This window comes from Jaculus jaculus, chromosome 18 (assembly GCF_020740685.1).
Source record: "Jaculus jaculus isolate mJacJac1 chromosome 18, mJacJac1.mat.Y.cur, whole genome shotgun sequence".
Lineage (NCBI taxonomy): Eukaryota > Metazoa > Chordata > Mammalia > Rodentia > Dipodidae > Jaculus > Jaculus jaculus.
Window position 1 is genome coordinate 295,064 of NC_059119.1, and position 21,858 is coordinate 316,921.

The window sequence follows — 21,858 nt, forward strand, 5'->3', positions numbered from 1 at the left end:
GGTGGTAATATACTAAATAAAAAATGAAATCAAAGTAAAATCAGCCTTGACAATTATATTAATAGGATCAATGGATTTTAGAAAGTGTATTTACTTTGAAATATGAGGGAAAGATGAGAAATTCATTTCTAATGTCAACTCATGCCTGAGATTTCTGTAGGATCATATTCTTTAAAATATGTGAAGTATATTTATTTTTTTCCTAGAGGCCATGGCAAGGCAAAATCTCTTTACTAAGTTGATAATGCAAGTTGTAGTGAGTAGTGGCCTAAAAGTTTGTGGTCTCCAGAACTGAAGTAATAACATCTTAATGTCTATATGAAGACATTTTGAATGAGGCTTTATGAGGTACTTAAATAATAGGGTTGAGTGTTCAAGGAGGGATGTCCTTATAAAAAGTACCACAAAAAGGCTTTATTATCCTTTTCATGGAACAGAAGGGTCTAAAGTGAAGTTTGCAATTTGTAACCAATAACAGGGTACCTGATTTCAGACTGCTGGAAGACTGAGGAAGAATCTTTTGATGTTTATAAGTCCAAAGGTTTATGGGGGTGTCTGATACATTTTAGCTTACACTAACTGACAAGACGATAGTTTATGTATACTCCTTTCTTGTAGGGAGAACACATAAAAATAGAATCATTAACTGGGGATGAGGGCACTGGCCTGTAAACCCAGCACAGGAGAGGTAAGGGGATCAGAAGATCGAGGTCAATCTCAGATATATTGGGATTTTTAGGGCAGTCTGGATAACATGTGACCCTATCTTATTAAAAAAAAAAAAGACTAAGACTATGACCAAGAACATGGGTGGACTATTACAGAGGTATGAAATTTGCCGCTCACACTCCATAGCATACATCTTTCTTGAAGCTAGGGAAAAGCAGCCCTTGGTTTTGTTTTGTTTTATTTTACTTGTTTGCTTTCTTTGTCCTAACCCTGTGTTCCTGAGGGATCCTCTTCAGTCTTTTGCAAATGGAGCATTCATGAAGTCCTTCACCATTTTATCTCTCCCTTTTTCTTTTATTTTTTATAAACTTAACAGTACATTCTCTATGCATTATCTAGGAGAATTAAAGAAATTTTATACTTCTTTAACTTTCATGGAGGATTCTATCTGGTATGTTGAGATAGGGTTTTATGAATGACTAGATGTAAGTATGGGAGAAGAGATCTGAGAGAAAATGGGATCTCTCTCTTGGGTGATAAGAAGACCATAATGAGAGAAAATGGGATCTCTTTCTTGGGTGATAAGAAGACCATAATGTTAACTGAAAGAAAAATCAAGATTAAAGGCATAATCTTTATAATTTATATATTTTTATTATATACAATATATATTTATATAACATTATATATAATATGCAATATTATATATAACATAATACATAAAATTATATATTATGTATAATTTAAAAGGTTGTTTATATTTTGTTACATGATTAATGTGACAAATTGTATAAACTAAGAATCATCCAGACAATAATTAGAAATGTTGTTATCATCAAAGGGGCAACATCTAAAAGTATAGTCTACATTTGAGCTTGTATTGAACGCTATACATCTCAGTCTCCTCAATACCAAGATAGATGTCAGGCATTTTCATAGGCACTCAGAAAGGATTGTACACATAGAAAAACAGCAACCACCACATGCTTTGAACATATTGGATCTGGAGTAACCATAGTGATGTCAATATTCAAGTAGAAGTTAAACATTTTCTATATTTGTGGCACCAAATATTCATAGAGGGTGAAGAGTTCTATTGCCTGTTTACTTAGACCTCAGCTATTTGTCATGTGGAATTCCAAAACTACTCAAGGTAAGCACCTTGCCAGGAAACCTGATCATCAGTGTTAATTAAGTTACTATTTAAATTTCCTGTCTCTTTTCCTATTTCAAAAGTATAAAATTTCTTTAGAATAAATGTAGCTCTTTGTGATATAGTCATAAGTATTTGAAACTGTACATTATATAGTTTGTTCAGGGAGATTGGATTTAAGCATTTCACTGCATCTTTAATTTTTTTTTCAAGGTAGGGTTTCTCTCTAGCACGGGCTAACCTGGAATTCACTTCATAATCTCAGGGTGGCCTCAAACTCATGGAGACCCTCCTACTTCTGCCTCCGGAGTGCTAGGATTAAAGGCATGTGCTACCATGCCCGCTTATCATTGAACGTTTTTTTATTTGACCTGGATGTATGACAACAGTATACCAAATGCAGTCATTTGTAAGTGTATTTACTCGATATGGGGAAGATGGAGAAATCACACATTTTGTGCTGTATGCAGGCAAAATCAGGTACAAGATACAATGTAGGAAAGACATTACAACCTGCCTGAGCTGGAGAGATGGCTTAGTGGATAAATTGCTTGTGAGCAACAGTAAGTACTTGAGTTAGGAGTCCTAAATCAATCATGAAAAGCTGGAAGCTGTAAATCTATAATCTCCTATATCCCAAGAACGCTTCTATAATCCCAGTATGCCTATGGCTAGAAAGAAACAGGAGAATTTTCTAGAGCCTTACTACTGGAGTGATGAACAATAAGAGACCCTGTTTCAAGGTGGAAGTTGAGGATCAACATTAAATTTGTCCTCTGACTTCCCGACATGCATTGTGGTACAAATTTATATTATAAATATGTGTGTGTGTGTGTGTGTGTGTGTGTGTGTGTGTGTATTCCCAAATATAAATAAATCAAATCATAACAATGAAATATATTACAAACTTCCCTCTGTAAGAGTCAAGAAAAATAGTGCATTGAAAATATTTTCAATATTTCACAGCCAGGACCATGAAGGTCCAAATCTGCAAGGAGAGTAGATATATTGAGATTTCACTGTAGCCCTTGTTTAATAAAGTATAATCAAACTTTTTAAACAAAAGGACCTAGACAACATGCAATTATTCTTTAAGGACTCAAGAGACAATGAATTATTAATAGCTTACTCATTTAAACTGTTTAATAATTAAAGGTTTGTAGCTCTGTATTGGATGCTTATAGAATAAATATTGTGTTAAAGTACTAAGTCCATAACAATGGATATCAATTTTCTGTGTTTTGTTCAAGATGCTCTATACAACCTTCCCTACTGTGGTGGTTTGATTCAGGTGTCCCTCATAAACTTAGGTGTTCTGAATGCTAGATCCCAGCTCATGGGGATTTGGGAATTAATGCCTTCTGGAGGCAGTGTATTGCTGTGGGCAGGCTTATTGGTGTTATAGCCAGCTCCTCCTTGCCAGTATTTGGCACACTCTCCTGTCCCTGTTGTCCACCTGGTGTTGCCCAGGGGTGATGTTCACCCTCTGCTCATGCCATTGGTTTCCCCTGCCATCATGGAGCTTTCCCTCCAGCATGTAAGCCAAAATATGCTTCTTTTTCCCCCACAAGCTTCTCTTGGTTGGGTGATTTCTACCAATGTGAACCTGACTGCATTATCTACATTTCAAGTGTACTTTCAAGTTTATACTTTATGGGTATTTTGTTTTTATTCAGTGGTGTTATGTGTAGAGAAATAAATATATTTAATCCAAACTAGAATTTTTTGAGAGGAAATTAGTGTTATAAGTAATTATTCAAAGACAACAGGCTATAAACATGAACTTCCCAGGGCATATAATGATTCCTCTTAAAGACGCAGATCCTAAGGAGAGAACCACCCCATCATACCTCAAAAGGGCACCAGCTGAAACTAAGAATAATTGGTGAAACAAGCAAGGGTGTTGTTTTCTTGGGGAACCAGGTACCAGCATAAGGGTGAAGGAGATGGACACAGAGAACAATCAACTCCTACCAAATCAGATATCCAGAGACACAGAGGCTCTCAAGACCTCATCACTGAAACAGACCTAAAATGAACCCAACATGGCTCAGGGAAATTTTCTGGAAGAGGGGGTGGAAAGAATGTCAGAGCCACACTTTGGGTCATGATACGCAGAGACATTTCCTTCTACCCATAACTAAGGGGAAACCCCACAAGACATGACCCATATACCCTAACAAGGAGGGGCCAAAGGGATGGGGGAGGACAGGGCGGAGGCAAACAATGGTACCAACTTGACTGTACTCACTGAGTACAAAACTAATAACAAAAATATTTTCTTGTTAAAAAAGATGCTCAAATGATAGGTATTACAGGTTAGGGCAGTGTTTTGAAATGCAACATCCTTTGCTCTTTCAACTCTATGTGTTTTCATTGTTCAATATGTTAAGGCTTTTGGACTACTCTATTTTGTCTTCCTGGTTTCATATTTACATTTTGACTTGTCAGTATGCCTATCAAATCACTGGTAGAATTAATGAAAAGTGATAATGATAAATCTCTAATTCATGACACACACCACCTGGTAAATACACATGCAACTTTTAAAGGTAGAATTCTTCAATGTCTAAAGGCATGTACTTAATTATGTTTTATCTTTCTCAGCTTACAAAATATAAATTCTAAACAAACCCAAATAAAACTTTCATAGGCAATGAAAATAAATGAATTGTGATAGTAGAAAAAAGAAGAGTTGTTGAAAAACTTTCTACAAAGGAGAGTTGTTAGACTGTGGTGTGTCGAGAATACCATAATACAGAGCTATCATGCACTCAAGTAGCTCATTATTTTTATCCGATTGATACCCTTGATTACCAATGCCTTGATTGCACACAAAACACAGCAATTTAATTGAATAATATCTGTGAAAACTTGAATTGATAAAATAGAATGTTATTAAAACACATGCATTATCTGTGGCTACTTCAAATTGGATTTTATTTTATTTCTTTCTATATTCGTGGCTGTGTTACACTGTATGTGAGTTTGCCAGGAGACCATACTGTTTCTAGGCCATAAGGTCTTCAGGGACAAAGAACCGTGAAACAAATGCATGACCCTTTATGGATACTATAAAAGGTGGTAAGTTATCTTTTATTGTGATCAAAGTTTATGCATAAACAATATTGTATAAAGTTGGATTTATAGATGGGTAAGCCAGATAATTGCCTCTAAACAACTTCATATCCTGTGATGTGGAAGTGTCTGAATTTAGCTTAAATGGAACTAATAATGAATTTCCATTTTGACCTTAGTGGTCATATATTTCTGAGGAAATCAACTGTACTTTTTATTAGTTCAAACATTGTATACACAAATACACAAATTAAAGCTGAGGCAATGGTCCATGAAAAACTATACAGAAAGCAGTATATAAAGTTCACATATTCAGTATATTTCCTTGCTTCATTTCTTTTTCCTTTATAAATTTTATTCAATTAACGTTTATTTATTTTGTGTTGGAGATTAAAACTATTCCTCATACTTAGACAAATGCTCAACCACTGGGGTGAATCCACAACCTTAATAGTTTTGTTATTTTTTTTAAATAAGAGATACCAGCAGGCTTTATTCTTATAGATAATTATTTTGTATTGATAGATATGAAAAAATCATGTGAAATGGGCTAGGTTTACTCTAATTCTTTCTCTGACATGTAATGCCCTGTTTTTGGTCTCCATTTTTGCTTTGAACATTTTCACTCTTTCTTCAGTGTGAATCTTACCTTCTTAGTGAAGCACATCCAAATTAACTGGTACGCAAACTAGAATTCCACAGTATCCATCCCATGATTTCATTGTAATACACTCAATATTATTAAACAGAAATTTTGATGTTAAATAGGTTACCTTTCATTTGCCTTAAATATACTTTGCAAATTTTTTTTTTAAGGTTTAGGTTCATCATTCAACATAAAGAAAATTGTGAGGCATGTATTTAAAAGTCTGTATGAATGAGAGCCAGGCATGGTGGCGAATGCCTTTAATCCCAGCACTCAGGAGGCAGAGGTAGGAGGATTTCCATGAGTTTGAGGCCACCCTGAGACTACCTAGTGAATTCCAGGTCAGCCTGGGCTAGAGCAAAACCACACCTCAGAAAAAATAAATCTCTATGAACAATATTTTTTTGTTTTATGCTAGTAAGAGCTACAGGACATTATTATTATAAATAATACATGATTAAGATCAATAGGACATATCAAGCATATATATGTATATATGTGCATATTTATTAAAATATATGTATAATTTATTTTTTTATTTTGTTTTTTCGAGATAGGGTTTCGCTCTAGCTCTAGCCCAGGCTGACCTGGAATTCACTAAGTAGTCTCAGGGTGACCTCAAACTCATGGCAATCCTCCTACCTCTGCCTCCCGAGTGCTGGGATTAAAGGCGTGTGCCACCACGCCTGGCTCAAGCATAGGTTTTGATATAGTTATTGTTAATTAGTTTGTGGTCACAGGTTAATTACTTTAGTAATGTTAAATGTTTAAAAATAAAAATTTTATTATATAAAACTATATACTTTTGGTATTTATTCAATGGAAATATGTTTAATATTTTATTAAATGGTACTATAAAAGTTATTTTACAGAAACAATCTACTATTGAAAATGCTTATTTTTATTAGTGAACAGCTTGTCAATATAATTCACATTAATTTTTATTTTTAACATAAAAGTACCTCCAGTAGCCTCTACATGTTTCTTTCATTTGTATTGCATAAATACCAGGAAATAGTATTTCAGTTCAACTTACCTTAATCACCAAATCAAATTTCTGGTGGAAGTCTCTGTTTACAGGCTCCAGAAGTGTGAGCTCTGCTGTTCTAGGGTGCATGTGGAAGAACCTGGGATAGTCACCAGGAGTTCCTGCAAGACACAGGGTTCAGTCCCATCAATAGCAGAAAGGGCTGTGTTTCCTTACTTAAATGAACAACAAAATCACAACTCCATTAGTAAATTAAGTTTCAAAATTATGCACTCTAGAAAAAGCAGACACAAATATGGTATATAATTAATTTGTTTATGAGTAAGAGAAAGGAAGATATTTGGATGATTTCTGATTGTTTTTACTTAAGAGAGCTCTTTAATTAATTTGGAATGCCATCATATATAAAAATACATTAAGTGGAGGAAAAGTAAATTTTGGATTATAAAATTGTTTTTCATTGGTACATAAATATTTATTATAGCCTGCATAGTTTTTCAACATATGTTGTAATAAGGAAAGACTAGCAAATTAAACCAAATATCAATGCCTAGAAACTAATATTCTATTCACTCTGGGAAAATTTTTTTAAAGATAACTATTCCACTAATTATATCAACTTCAGGAAGTAAAACAGAGTCTTGTTTTGGTTTTAGGTATGTTAGAATGTTGAGAAACATTTCTCTGTATAGAATTCCCTAACATACATTGTGTCATCTTTCTCTGCATACAATTCTTTCCCAAAGTAAAGAAAAAGTAAGAAGTCATCTATGAGTAGATGTAGACATCAGATCCAATCAAAGCAATGAATAAATACAGGCTGGAGAGATGACTTAGTTGTTAGGGTGCTTGCCTGCAAAACCTAAGGACCCAGTTTTGATTCTCCAAGTCCCACGTAAGCCAGATGCACATGGGTCTAGAGCTAGAGGCCCTGGCATGCCCATTCTCACTCTCACTCTCTTTCTTTATCTCTGTCTCTAATAAATAAATAAAAATAAATCTTTTTAAAAATGTAATGGGTAAATAGAACAATAGTCCAAAATCCTGTGATTAATTATAGATGATGGCTATTTCATCTGTATTGAGAGCTTTAAGTATACCTGAAATGGAGAGACTTATAAATAGGGTAGGGAAATAGGGATAGCATAGTCTTAAAATAGATAATAATGAAATAAATATTATTAATTAATAAACAATGATGCTGAAGCAGAAAGGTCAATGGTGGGCCATCTTTCCAGCTGTTCCCCTCTATATTTAAGAAGAAAATTACAAAATAAAACTTTACAAGGATTCCAACTCTCATTTTAGATTTGTTAGATCAACAGTAGCATGAATTAGATCCCAAATTCTGTTGATGAGTCTGCAACAAAGCAGGCAGTTTTGGACACAAATATGGTAACAGTGTGTTCCAAAGCCTACAGAGATCCTGGCCTACTCAATCAAAAACATAGTAATGTTTATCATTGCTGCTGTGCTAAGGGGCCTCCCTCATGACAAGTGTTCTGCCACTTATTTATCCAATCCAATGTTTACTTTCTGACTTGGAAATCCTAGTGCTACGATAGTTTTTAGAGTTAAAAAAAAACACCTAAATCTATACAAATGATGGTCTTGCTGATTAGATGGTGATACATCTTTTAATGAATGATAATTCCAGTGTAAAATTCATAAAGAATCTTTATCTGAGGCTGGACAGATGACTCAGAGTTTAAAGGCACTTTCTGGCAAAGCCTGATGGCCTGGGTTTGATTGCTAGTATTCACATAAAGCCAGATGCACACAGTGGTGCATATGTCTAGAGTTTGTTTGCAGTGGTTGAAGGCCCTGTCTTCTTTCTTTCTCTGTTTCTCTATGCTGTGTCTGCTTCTTTCTCTTTATCTATATCAAATAAATAAATAAAAATATGTTTAAATAATAATCTTTATTAATGTAACTATTTCCAGGTATGTTAAGTGAAAATGGAATTTAGAAAAATGACACACATACTAAAGGGAATACACAGAATATTTAAAAACCTGAAGAAAAATCAAAACACTCAAATTGCTGATATGGGAAGGGGATGTAGCTCAGTTGGGAGAGTACTTGCCTAGCACACACAAAGCCTTGGATTTGATCCCTAGTGCAGCATGAACCAGACATAGTGATACAGACCTGTAATCCAAGGATTTAGGAGGTAGAGACAGGGAAATCAGAAACTCAAGGACATCCTTGGCTACATAGTAAGTCTGATGATGTAATATGATGGAAGAGACTCAGTCTCAAAAATGTTAATGATTTAATTAATTAATAATTAACACCTGGTGTAGGAGAGAGGCAGGGAGGCAACATCTAAGCATCTGAGATAACATCAAAGTCTGACTTAATAAATATATCAGTCTTTTATAGTTTTGACTCATATAAATACTATACATATTAATATAAAACATTAAATTGAATGACATATCAAAAATAAAATATATCAATCTAAAAGTGCATTCAGTTGTTGACATCAACCCAAAACAAAAGAACTATGCCTGATAACTTTAAAAATATTAATTTTACATTACATCTCTAGTGCATATAGCCAAAAATGGGAAAATTGACAAAAAATTCATCTGTGTACAGTACTTATAGTGTGGGTGACAGGGTTGATAATTATATTTTAAGATGGGTAGGAGTCTATTTTACATTAGGTTAAACACTAAGTTAGAGCCTGAGTTAGCCTCTGTTAGTTCTAGTTTTGAATACTAATGAGAATTATAATGGGATCTGAACAGAAGCGTAAAATGTTAAATAAAAACATCTATAGTTTATATCTTGAGAGGAAACTGTAAATGTAATTAATCTCATGTTGTTACTTATACTGAAGTGACAAGGAACACATTCCATCATATTGAACATTGAAGCTGTGGTCAACTTGAAAACATCAGCCATTCCCGATGTGGTAGTTTGAATGTCCCCCAGTAAATTCAGTTTTATCAAAGCTTCTTGTATTTCCAGCTGCCTGGCTAGAAGAGGTGTCACTGTGGGTGGATCCTAGGGTCTAGCCCTAAGGTGTGTTTGAGGGTGGCCCTGGAATTCCAGCCTAAGGTATGCAGAGTGTTTGAGTTCTGCAGGAGTTCTTGGAGTGTGCTTGCTTATGGTGCTGGTAATGGTATTTCTCTCTCTGTATGCACCTAGGAATGGTGGCTAGCTCCTTTTGCCATTCTGGAGCTTAGCCTGGATCTGTAAGCTTCAATAAATGCTTTACTCCTAAAAACTGTGCCAGGTTTGGAGGTTTATTCCAGCAATGTGAAGCTGACTACTATAGTCTTTAGAGGAACAATAAGTACAGTAGCTATAACAATTTGAAAGAGATCAACTACATTTAAATCTTAACTTTATAATGTAAACAAGATCATCATATTGTTGATCTTGAGAGATCTTTAGAAATTTATTGAAAATTAGAAAATCACGAAGCATATCATGCATTTTCTCCTCTCTCTTGTTCTCTTCCTCATGCAGCATGTGTGCTGATGAATGTGTCTCTCCTCTGTCTTCTTGCTGCTGTCATCATCCTTCTCTGATGTTAGACAACAACTTCATCATCTTTCCAATGGGGACTGATGACAACTCTGTAGGAATCTTCCAGACATTCAATGCCAGATTGGGACTTCTGAAGCCTCCAGACTTGTGAACTGAGAAGCTATGGGGTTCTCAGCCTCTCCAGTGTACAGACCGTTGTTGGAATACTGAGCTACTATCATTTAAGCCAACCTAATACAACCTCCTTGTATCATATAGGTCTTCTATAAGCATTGAAGGGGAAAACTTACAAAGGTATCTGCAGAGGCTTTAAGTGATATAAGAAAAATACCATTCACAATGTGTGAACATTAGCTGAAGCCAACTCCTCTGATTGTTGTCTTTAAAATGAAATAAACAAAAAACTTTGTAAGAAGCTTAAAATGAAACTGACTAGATACTTGATACTAAATAATGAATTTTTAAGTTTTGTCATAGATATTTATATATGTGAATTTAAATGAGATGACTAAAGTTTTCTGTAAAATAATATGATGGGAGACATGGCTAGAAATATGAATAGAAAATCAGTCCATAGTTCTTTAGACTAAGTGATACTAAATGGAAATTTATTTAAAATTTATGTTATTCTCCCCTCTCTTGATATATTTTAAATGAAAAATATAAAAGGTAGTACAGGGGCTAGAGAAATGGCTTAGTGGTTAAGGTGCTTGCCTGTAAAGACTAATGACCCAGGTTGCATTTCCCAGGACCCATGTAAGCCAGATGCACAAGGGGGCACTTGCATCTGGAGTTTGCAGTAGCTGGAGGCCCTGGCACAACCATTATCTCTTTCAAATAAATAAGACATTTTAAAAGGTAGTACAATTCACTGTTGATTCTGATTGAGCTCAGTAACACTCTCTTCAGAATGGATGACAGTGGGAAATTTGGAAAGATGAGCCAAAAGCACAGACCCTAATTGAATAATAGTAGCTGATTGGGGCTTGTTTTACTTCAAGAGAGCAACACATATTAACAGTTAGTTCTGTGATTACTGTGTAGAAGCATTGCTATCTTTTCAGTGATAAATCAGGTATCTCTTCTGTATATCAAACAACCCAATGGGAAAGTTATTATAATTGGATCTAGAAAGAAAGCCACATTCAGAGATTAAAGGAAATGTTCCAACTTCCAGAATCCTATCCTTCCTATCATACCATATAGTTTGCTTCCAATGAGTTAGACAATTATGTTCCATTAGTCTGTCATTTTAGAGGCTTTGTTGTTGGAAAACATAGAATATTAACATTGCACAAGTATAAATAGAAAATTATAAATTAATATCTTAAAGAATACTAAACTTAATCTTTTATATTTTTTAAATTTATAATGTTTTCTAATTATAAATAAGAACAATGTTTGTGTATATGTTACAAACTTTTGGGTTCTTACTTGAAGGAATAGCATTTAAATGTAAAATTGAGAACTGTATTCTCCATCAACAAAATTATGATGGAGTTATAGTGAAGTTCAGAATATAATTATATTGCCAACAGAAAAAAATGACTGACAAAACATTTACTGTTATGGATGCCAATAAAATTTTACATTTCCATTTTCATATAATATTCTTGATATGTCTCTGGGTAGATGCACAATTATTATTTTCTTAAGTAAATATATAAAAATGAAAACAGTGAAATGATAGATGATATATCTAAATGTATTATCAATTCTTCAGAGGGAACACAGTTGTAGAAATTTTTACATGTTTATTATGTTTAAGGAATTACCACCAGTCTCAGGATACAGATGATCACATGATCAAAGTGTTCTATACAAATTTCTATTTCCCAGAAACCATTGATCTATTCATCATTATTAAATTCTATCTTCCTGAGAACTAAAATTTAAATGGTATAATACAGCATAGATTTGAAAAGTGACTTCTTCAACACATTCATAAAGCATCAAAGATAGATTCAAGTTGTTGAGTCCTTTTCATCATATTTTTTTTTTCATTTCTGAGCAATGTTCCAATGTAGTTGTACCATTTTATGTTCCTATCAACAGTGCCTGAGGTTTCAGTATTCTCTCCATGATCACTTGGCATGGTCAAATCTTCACTTTTAGTACATCTAAAGATGTGTAATAGTACTCAGTGTAAAACTCACTGAGTCTTAACTTTATTTAAAGGCACATTGAATGAAACAACTTTATCCATACTTATTTACAACTTACATATTTTCTATGATAAAACCTTTTGTCAATTTTATCATTGAGTTTTCTTCTTTCTCATTACATTGTCTGGTTACATATAGTCTCAATGGAAGTTCTCTGTTAGATCCGTGTTTATGAAAATATATTCTCCTTTATGTCTCCTGCTTTTAAAGTAAATTATTAATGCCTTTTGAAGAGCAAATCCTAAAATCAGTTAATATCAATAGGAACATGAAACAACCTTGACTGGTCTTTCAGACATCACCATCCTTATCCTAACATCTGGTCAAGAGAAACTTCCCATAGTCTAAATGCAGAAGGATCTTCTGGATTATATGACAGCTGTCTCTGAGTTGCAGATACATTCACTGTCAGTGAACTTAAGATAAATTAAGAGTCTTGGCAAAGTGCACAAAAGTATAGCTATGGGAATTCTATTTTAGAGTGTGGTGTGCATTTGTAGCTTTTTTTTTCTTTGCTGATTATGTGTTAACATAAGTTTCTACACTTGAACAATGTAATTTCAGATGTTGTGCTTTCAAACATTTTCCACCTTTTCAAATATAAACTAAAAATAATGTAATTATATTTATTTAGTATCTGATATAATATCCACTGTTTGGTATTATACAGTATCTGATAGTTGAAGATTTAGGGAATATGACACAATATTCTTATTTTTCTACTCAAATTCTAGCTCCTTGATCCATTCCAAGCAAAGCACAAATTGATAATGTTCTAGCCACATAGAGTGGCCTAGCTCCTCTTTGCTCCTTCTTGTCTACTTGTACCTCACTGCTACAAATATGGAGTTTTTCAAATAAGTCACATCCAATAGGGAAAACTGTGTTACCAAACTGCATCATTTATTTGAGATAATTTTTCAAAGAGATTACTGGTGATATTAAGTCATAGTAAATACCGACCAACAAGAATGGAGTACAGGATGCCTGGTCTATCTGATGGTGGCTGAATGTTCCGGTCCTGATCAATGGCTTGGATTGGTGGGGTGACAACAATGGGGTTCAGCTCTTCCTGGAAGAAAATTCACAGAGTTTAGTTCATTTGTATCACTGATATTTCATGCTTTAGTTTTTGGACAGCAAGCTACTAGCCAAGCATATAGTTATACTTAAATTTACTAGGTGTATAATTTAAGTTACCCTGGTTAATTTTAAATCAGAAGAGGAATTGAGTTTCTCTCAAATTCAGTATGAAAAGCCATTGCAATTATGTGCATAGAACTTGATTTTGGGAATTTTTCATAAGAAACAAATCAGGGAAGAAAGAATACATTTTTTCTTAATCTTCCTAGAAGAGTTAGTCAAAAGAATCTGTTTATTTTGTAACCTTTTGCTATCTGTTTTAGAAAAGATGTACTACCTATATTCATCTCTTCTTAAATCACTATGTATTTTTCCATTTAAATTAATTACATTAAAATTTAAAAATTCAAGCTGGGTGTAGTGGTGCACACCTTTAATCCCAGCATTTGGGAGGCAGAGGAAAGAGGATCGCAGTGAATGCAAGGCCACCCTGAGACTACACAGTGAGTTCCAGGTCAGTCTGGGCTAGAACAAGACCCTACCTTGAAAAAAAATTTAAAAATTCATTGGGTTGCAGTGGTTCTCACTTATTTTCTCATCACTAGAAAGGCTGAGGTAAGAGTACTACCATGAGTGTGGATGACAGAGTGAGCTACAGGTTAGCTTGGATTAGAGTGAGACAAGCTTCAAACAAACAAACAAACAAAAAAAAAAAACCAATCTGAAGCCTCCCCAAAACAAAAGAAAAGTAACACATTCAAAATAGATATTTAATTCAACCGTAATCTAAGCCCCAGCAGTTTTGTCATTTTTTGTTATATTTTATTTTACATATTTGCAAGGAGAAAGAAAGAGAGCAAGAGTGTGAGCAAGAGAGAAAGAGAATGGACATACCCTAGATTCTGCAAATATACTCCAGATGCACGTGCCACTTTGTGCATCTAAAAGCCATGGCATTTACGCTTTTAAAATATTTTATTTATTTATTTGACTGAGAATGAGGGGAAGAGAGAGAGAGAGAGACAGAGAGAGAGAGAGAGAATGAGAATAGGCATGCCTGGCCCTTCAGCCACTGGAAATGAACTCCAGATGCATGCACCCTCTTGTGAATCTGGCTAATGTACGTCCTAGGGAATCAAACCTGGGTCCTTTGGCTTTGCAGGCAAACGCCGTAACTGCTAAGCCATTCCTCTGGCCCACATTTAAGTTTTATGTGATTAAAATTAATTATTGTGACAGCTAGGTATATTTAATTTATAATGGTCTGAAAAATGATTCTGTTTAAAATGAAAATGGATATATTTAATAGTGTTTCTCAATTCAATGTCCAGTAGAATTCTGTTATCAAGATTGGCATACCTTTTTTGGCAAAGGACCAAATAATAAATGAATTCAGAATGTATCATTTATAGCTGTTGGTGGTAACTTCTCAACTCTGCATCATAGCATAAGTTTCTCAGGTGGTTGTAAGTTAGGTAAAATGAGAAAAACAAACAAGAATATATGTACTGCATATGTAGTAAATGAAATGCTTTTACAGTTAATCTTAGGAAATGTGATGCTCAAGGAGACATTGGAGCTGGTTTACAAATATTTTCTACAGGTCTTTTCTACCACTTTAGAAAGTATTATTATATAAACATGTTCCAGAAATATTCTTCAACACATTCTTTAACAAATGACATTAGAACATCATTTGGTAAATGCAACTTTAAGTTTTATCAGCCCTCACTTGAAATATACAAATGGCAATTCCAAAGAGAAATAATGACCTCTTCACTATCTGTCAACTTCATATTCTGAACAATTACTCTAACATTCTTTCATATTATTTCTTATGAAGTGACAGAACATTAAAATGTGTCGTATATTCTAATATAAAACTAATAGTTTAAATTTTCATTAGAAATGCATAATGGTGACATGTTTTATAAAGAATAGTTATATTAAGCTAAGTTATCCAATAAAAATCCAGTTATTAACCATTGGGGCTTTTTTATTGGTCACAGGCTTCCTGACTGGTTTCACAACATTTTCCTACATATAATGTCAAATTTCCAATGAATTATTGGTTCTAATAATTTACCAATACTGTGTTCTCTTTTTTAAATGTACATCCTGAACCATGAAAATACCAAATCAATATAAAAGTTACTCAATTAAATACAAATTATTTCTTTCTCCATCGTACAAACAAAACTACTTGTGTTAAACTTATCTCTGCCTCCATGCTTTCTTGTTCTCTCGTCATCTCACTTTCCTTATCAATCTCTTTCTGATAAAGTACCTTAATAGTCAGTTTGCTTCATAAATGTCTTTCTCCCTATACTATAAAAATATCTGAGGACCTTCAAATTTGTATTTTAGGGGAAGATCAAAATGTACCTTCTTGTTAATTACAAGAACTGCATCAAAGCCAGCTTATGTTTAAGCTACATCATCCCTAGTTGTGCTAATTAGCTCTTGAATAGCTTCTGCACACTGTGGCTGGAGAAATATTTTACATCTGATGATTCTCAGAAACCATATTTTAATTTTTTAAATATATATTTTAATTATTTATTTGAGAGAGAAACGCAGAGGCAGAGAGAGGTAGACAGAGAATGGGCAAGCCAGGGCCTCTAGCCACTGCAAACAAACTCCAGAAGCATGTGCCACCTTGTACATCTGGCTTATGTAGGTACTGGGAAATCAAACCTGAATCCTTAGGCTTCTCCGGTAAGCGTCTTAACCAGTAAGCCATCTCTCCGGCTGTACAAATCATATTTTAATAGTCAGGTAAATATTACAAAGAATACCATATAGTCTCTAACCTTTGGGAATAAATTACTTCTTACATACAATTTTAAGAAATGGAAGCTGAGCTTCTCGTTCAGAACATTAAGTGCAAATAAGATGTTGAGGGTTACCTCTGTCCACTGCCTTCATTCTCCTATTTCTGTAGCTCTACTAGATACCAACACATAGTGAGTTTTACTTTTGATAATCAGTTATGTAATTTAAAGTCAACTACGAGAACTATCTAGAGTTCTTGAAATAAACAATGGGGTTTAAATTGTATTATTTTTAAGTTATACAAATAATATACAAAATGATACTAATACAACAAACAGAACGAAGAGAGGAGAAGTGCTAATTGGATTCCTTGTCTGACTTACTGCTTATTAATAATAAATGCCATATAGTGAGAAGTAAAAAAGTAAACTATTCAGGAATATGCTAATCATCATAAGAATTAAAACATATATGGAAAAACCTGAATATAGCAGGAGATTGAATCTGGAAGTAAGGGAAGGTGAAATAAAAGATATTTAATGTAAAGCCATTCAGTATTATTTGACTAGGTCATTATCACACATGGGCTATTTTAATATCATAAAGAAATGATTCATTTACAGTGATAGTAATGAAAGTAAAACTCTTGGTAAAGGCTTCAATACATTTCTAGAACTCTAGGAAAAGTGCTAATATCAGATATGTTATTAGTACTGACAATTGTTCTTATCCAACAGAGAATATAACACAATAACTGTGATTCAAAAACATAATTTTCCTATTTCATCCTGTGAGTATTTTGCTTTCTCGTCAGTGTGAAGGATTCCTTCAAGTATTTTCTGTAGAGCTGGTTTAGTTGTCATGAATTCCTTTGGCCTGCTTTTGTTGTGGAATGTCCTTATTTCTCCATCAGTTTGGATAGATAGCTTTGCAGCATAAAGTAAACTTGGTTGACAGTTGTTATCTTTCAGAGCTTGGAATACACCATGCCAAGTCCTTCTTGCTTTTAAAGTTTGTGTTGAGTAACCTGCTGTTATTCTGATGGGCTTGCTTTTCCTCTCTAACTGCTTTCCATCTCTAGCCAAGTGAAGACTGCAAAGGCAGACTAAAGAACATTTTTGCTTTTATTTTATTCTATTTATTTTTTAAAATATTTTATTTTATTTATTTGAGAAAAAGAGGGAGGGAGATAGAGAGAAAAAGAGGCAGAAAGAGAGAATGGGTGCATCAGGGCTTCTAGCCATTGCACACAAACTCCAGATGCATGCACCACCTTGTGCATCTGGCTAAGGTGGGTCATGGGGAATTTAACCTGAGTCCTTTGGCTTTGCAGGCCAGTGCCTTAAGTGCTAAGCCATCTCTCCAGTCCCTTATTTTATTTTTTTTTGAGTGGGGAGGTCTATTACCCCTAAACTTTCTCATTATTACCCCTAAACTTTCTCATTATGTTTTAAGTGGATTTAGTTAACTGGTGAAGAAACAATGTTTTGTGATTCAATATGCAAGGAAAGTAAGGTTTCAAATAGAAAATAATTCAATCTTTCACAGGATAATTAATAACATCACTTTTAAAGGGAGATCAGAGAGATGGCTTCATTTAATTATAAAATCTATGAGATAGCTGGCATTAATAATTTGCTAACAACATCTTATTGAAAATAAATGAATGTTGGAAGGTAAATTGACATTTACTGACATTCCACTCTGGTTTTGTAGGTGTAATTTTCATTATTCCAGCATTATGGAACCTTCCAGAATCTAGAATAGAGAGCGAGATTCTTGGAACTATGCTTGCTAGGTCTTGCTGATCTCTTAGGCTCTTGGGCACAGGGCTTTCACTTCCTGTCCCTTGGCTCGCATGCCACTGTGTCTCACACATTGTTTCTCATTTCCTGTACTCTCCATCTCTGGAATATATATATATATGTATGTGTGTGTGTGTGTGTGTGTGTGTGTGTGTGTAATTAAAATGTGACAACTTACTCAGTTCTAGCCTTTTCCCATTTTTAAAAAATTTCTTAACAATTTCTTCCCAATGAGGATTCTCTCAGAGTATGTAGTCACAATCTGTAATTTCTCTGCTCCTAAGACACTTTCCTGTTACTAAATCTCTCTCTCACACACATACCCTCTAGATGATAGATATAGCCATGTCTAGATACAGATATGGCATGCATAGGTCCAGAACTGAGAAACTGATATTTTAAGGCATTTTCTCTGGTTAAGAGCTTAGATAGGGCTGGAGAGATGGCTTAGTGGTTAAATGCTTGCCTGTGAAGCCTAAGGACCCCAATTCGAGACTCGATTCCCCAGGACCCACATTAGCCAGATACACAAGGGGGTGCATGCGTCTGGAGTTCGTTTGCGGTGGCTGGAAGCCCAGGCACACCCATTCTCTCTCTCTCCCTCTTTCTCTCTCTGTCACTCTCAAATAAATAAATAAGAAAACCAAAAAAATTTTTAAGAAGATCTTAGATAAATAACTGTAATACATGACTACTTAATATGTGATATAATTAATAATTTAAAATATGCATGGTACTAGATTTCTACTGAATTACTCAGAGATCAGAGGGTTGAGGTATAATATAATGCCCACTTCTCTATTACTAAAGGGACTTTATTTCAGTTAAAAGTTATAGGAACATTGTAAAATATAAAGAATGAGAGATTGTCACTTTTCTCCTCCTCCTTCTTCTTCTGTAGTTTTTTTTGAGGTAGTGTCTCACTCTAGCTCAGGCTGACCTGACACTCAGTAGTCCCAGGCTGGTCCTGAATTTGCAGTAATCCTCCTACCTCTGCCTCATGAGTGCTAGGATTACAGGAATGCACCATCACACCTAGCACTTTTTCTTCTTTGTAACAGAGGTATTTAATGACATTTCAATGCACAATTCCAGTGGCAAGAGTGACTTCTTAAAGAAGATGGAAGTTGTGAAAGATTCTTTTATTAGTGCTTCAGAAATATAAACTATTCTTAATTAACAAAGCTAGTCTAAATGGAGAGATTAAAAATCTGCAGCTATGATTACTTGCATGATATTTAGTTCACTGAAAGTATCATAGATCAGCTTTCTAAAATTAAAAAAACCACTGGCTTTATGCGTGCACGTTGGGTGCATGTATATAGGTACTGCACATAGACTAGAAAGTCATTAAACCTAGAAGAAAATATAATAAAATTATAAATTTAGCAATATACTTAAACTAAGCTAATATGATAAAAACATTCATGTTTTTCAAGAGTGGGTCCCTGCTTATAGGAAGCAGTCACTTTTTCAGCAGCATTATTACTCAATTGACTTTAGATGGAATAATATTTTCATATTTTATATTATCAGATAAGAGGGTGCTCAGAAACAGCTTCTATACCACAAGGATTTGCATGAAGCCTAACTCCATATACATGAAGTTAAAAAAAGTCAATGCTAGCCATTCAATATTGGAAGACTGGTGGTTGCCATGATCTCATCAATACACTCACAAAGGATAATTGGTAAGTTAGAGAATTCACAGTCTCTCAGCCATTATTTGCGCTCTGTCTCTTTCCTTTTCTTTTCTTTTTTCTTTCTTTCTTTCTTTCTTTTTTTTTTTTTTTTGCAGCATTCATGGTGCTCTGACTTTTCCCCAATATTCTAGAAGCATTTCTGCCAGTGAGGAAACCTGGATATGAGGTTGCTTAGATACAGCAAGCCCTACATAGCCAACAGAAGCTGAAGGTCAAAGAATGGATTAGTTTGATGTCTTGTTTTTGTTTGAAACAGAATTTACTTGTTTTACTCACAGAGGCAGAAAATATGGACAGTTCAAAAGGCAAAATATTGTTTTACAATAAAATGACTTCACAAAGAAATTCAAGTATAAGGAAAATGCAGTGTATATTATTTTGGGATCACTCACTTAGAATAGAGTGCTTATAAACGGGAAACATCTGCTATACCTTCTACTGCAATAGATCAAATGATCACTTCTACTAGAGAAAAATAGTGAATCCCAAACTAAAATAAATAGAAAATTATTGTGAGAGAGTACAAGGTCACTCATGACAATGGTTTAAGGGCAGTGCGGAGGAACTCTGAAGCTGCACCCTGAGCTCTCCCCCTAAAGACAGTCATTTATAAAATGTACATCACAGTTATTCTTCAACTGAACTCTGAGACACTTTAAAAATTTTTTTGTTTATTTTTACTTATTTGAGAGCAACAGAGAGAGAGAGAAAGAGGCAGATAGAGAGAGAGAGAATGGGCGCGCCAGGGCCTCCAGCCACAGCAAACGGAACTCCAGACGCGTGCGCCCCCTTGTGCATCTTGCTAACGTGGGTCTTGGAGAATCAAGCCTCAAACTGGCGTCCTCAGGCTTCACAGGCAAGCGCTTAACCACTAAGCCATCCCTCCAGCCCTCTGAGACACTTTGTAAAGTATTTAGCTATTCTGTAAAAAGATGAAATCATGAATTTAAAAGAAATAAACATCAAAACATCATATAATAACCAAGAGGAATAAAGTCCCAATAGACAGTGGAAAATATTTTCCAATAATTAACACCCTATTTATATAAAAACTTATTGAGTAAAATATTAATGAACATCAATTTTAATGATATAGCTAACAATATAAAATCTTGATATAGAATACAGAATGCCTTATGACTTTCTGTTTAACAATGTTTCTTCATGTTCTTCTATATGAGTTTATTAAAATAATACATCCTGAGTTTGGTGTGGTGGTGCATGCCTTTAATCCCAGCACTTGGGAGGCAGAGGTAGGAGGATCACCATGAGTTCAAGGCCAACCTGAGACTGCATAGAGAATTCAAGCTCAGCCTGGGCTTAAGCAAGACCCTACCTTGAAAAAACAAAAAGAACAACAAAATATCCTTTTTCTATCTACCCTTAAAACATTTTAGTTTCTTTGAATCATACAGAATGTATGTATTATAGGACAGATGTATGAAAAATTACATAAACTTTGTGTTGTGTTTAAGGTGAAAATTACTTCGAGTTACCTTGCAATTAATGTTCAGTCTTATGGGATGCCACAGGAGAGGTCAGAGTTTCATGTTTAGAAAATAATGGGTTGCACAGCATTTAAGAATTATGATTTATACAGGCAAGAAGTCCATGTGGCAAAGTGACAAATTCCTTAGTTAGCAAACAGTGATATCCCTTAACAATAGTTGCCTCATGTCCAGTAGCTTCTGTCTCCTGTGGCCTAAGGAGATGTAGAGTGACAATCTTGCCTGTGGTAGCAGAGAAGAGCAGAAACAACAATGAACAGCATAGCCAATGTAAGGGTTTAATGGATGTAACTGGGTCGTTATTCCTAAGTGTTCTTGGGTAGAGTGTGGCCATCAAACAGAACAGACAGTACTTGAGTAGAGTTCATTTTTTTTTAAACTATAATCCTTGTGATTCTTTCTATCAATGTGATGAAGCATTTAACAATCAAATATGGAATAGACTATGGTATGTCGGACTCCCCCCCCACCCCCCGCAGGTAGTGCTGAGGAAGGACAAGGCCTGCTTGTTCCTCCCAAGGGTTTGAGGAGGAGGATGAATGTCGATGGCCAGCAACATACCACCAAGCCAGGAGTCTTGTGGAAGCAGAAACTCACTTTATTGTTACAGGCGGTTGCCCAGATAGTGTTGAGAACAAGAGTGATGATTCTAGGATGGGGGAAGAGGTAAGGGCCAATAGTATATTGAGACTTTTGAAATGATTGGTTCTAAGCAAGTGCAGGAATTCCAACTCCTATGCAGAAGTAACAGGCCAGAGGCCATTAGGCATCTTGCTGAGTC

At 34.7% G+C, this 21,858-nt stretch overlaps 1 protein-coding gene across 5 annotated transcripts in view; it reads right to left on the bottom strand.

The window, feature by feature from the left end:
• Pcdh15 (protocadherin related 15) overlaps positions 1–21,858 on the bottom strand; it is a 1,075,820-nt gene that overhangs the window by 255,355 nt on the left and 798,607 nt on the right. For all 5 annotated transcript variants that reach the window (XM_045137141.1, XM_045137139.1, XM_045137140.1 and 2 more), the window contains 2 exons: positions 13,167–13,275; positions 6,583–6,695 (listed from right to left, as the gene is read on the bottom strand). In XM_045137141.1, coding sequence (XP_044993076.1) covers positions 6,583–6,695; positions 13,167–13,275 — 222 coding nt within the window. The remainder of the gene's footprint in view (positions 1–6,582; positions 6,696–13,166; positions 13,276–21,858) is intronic.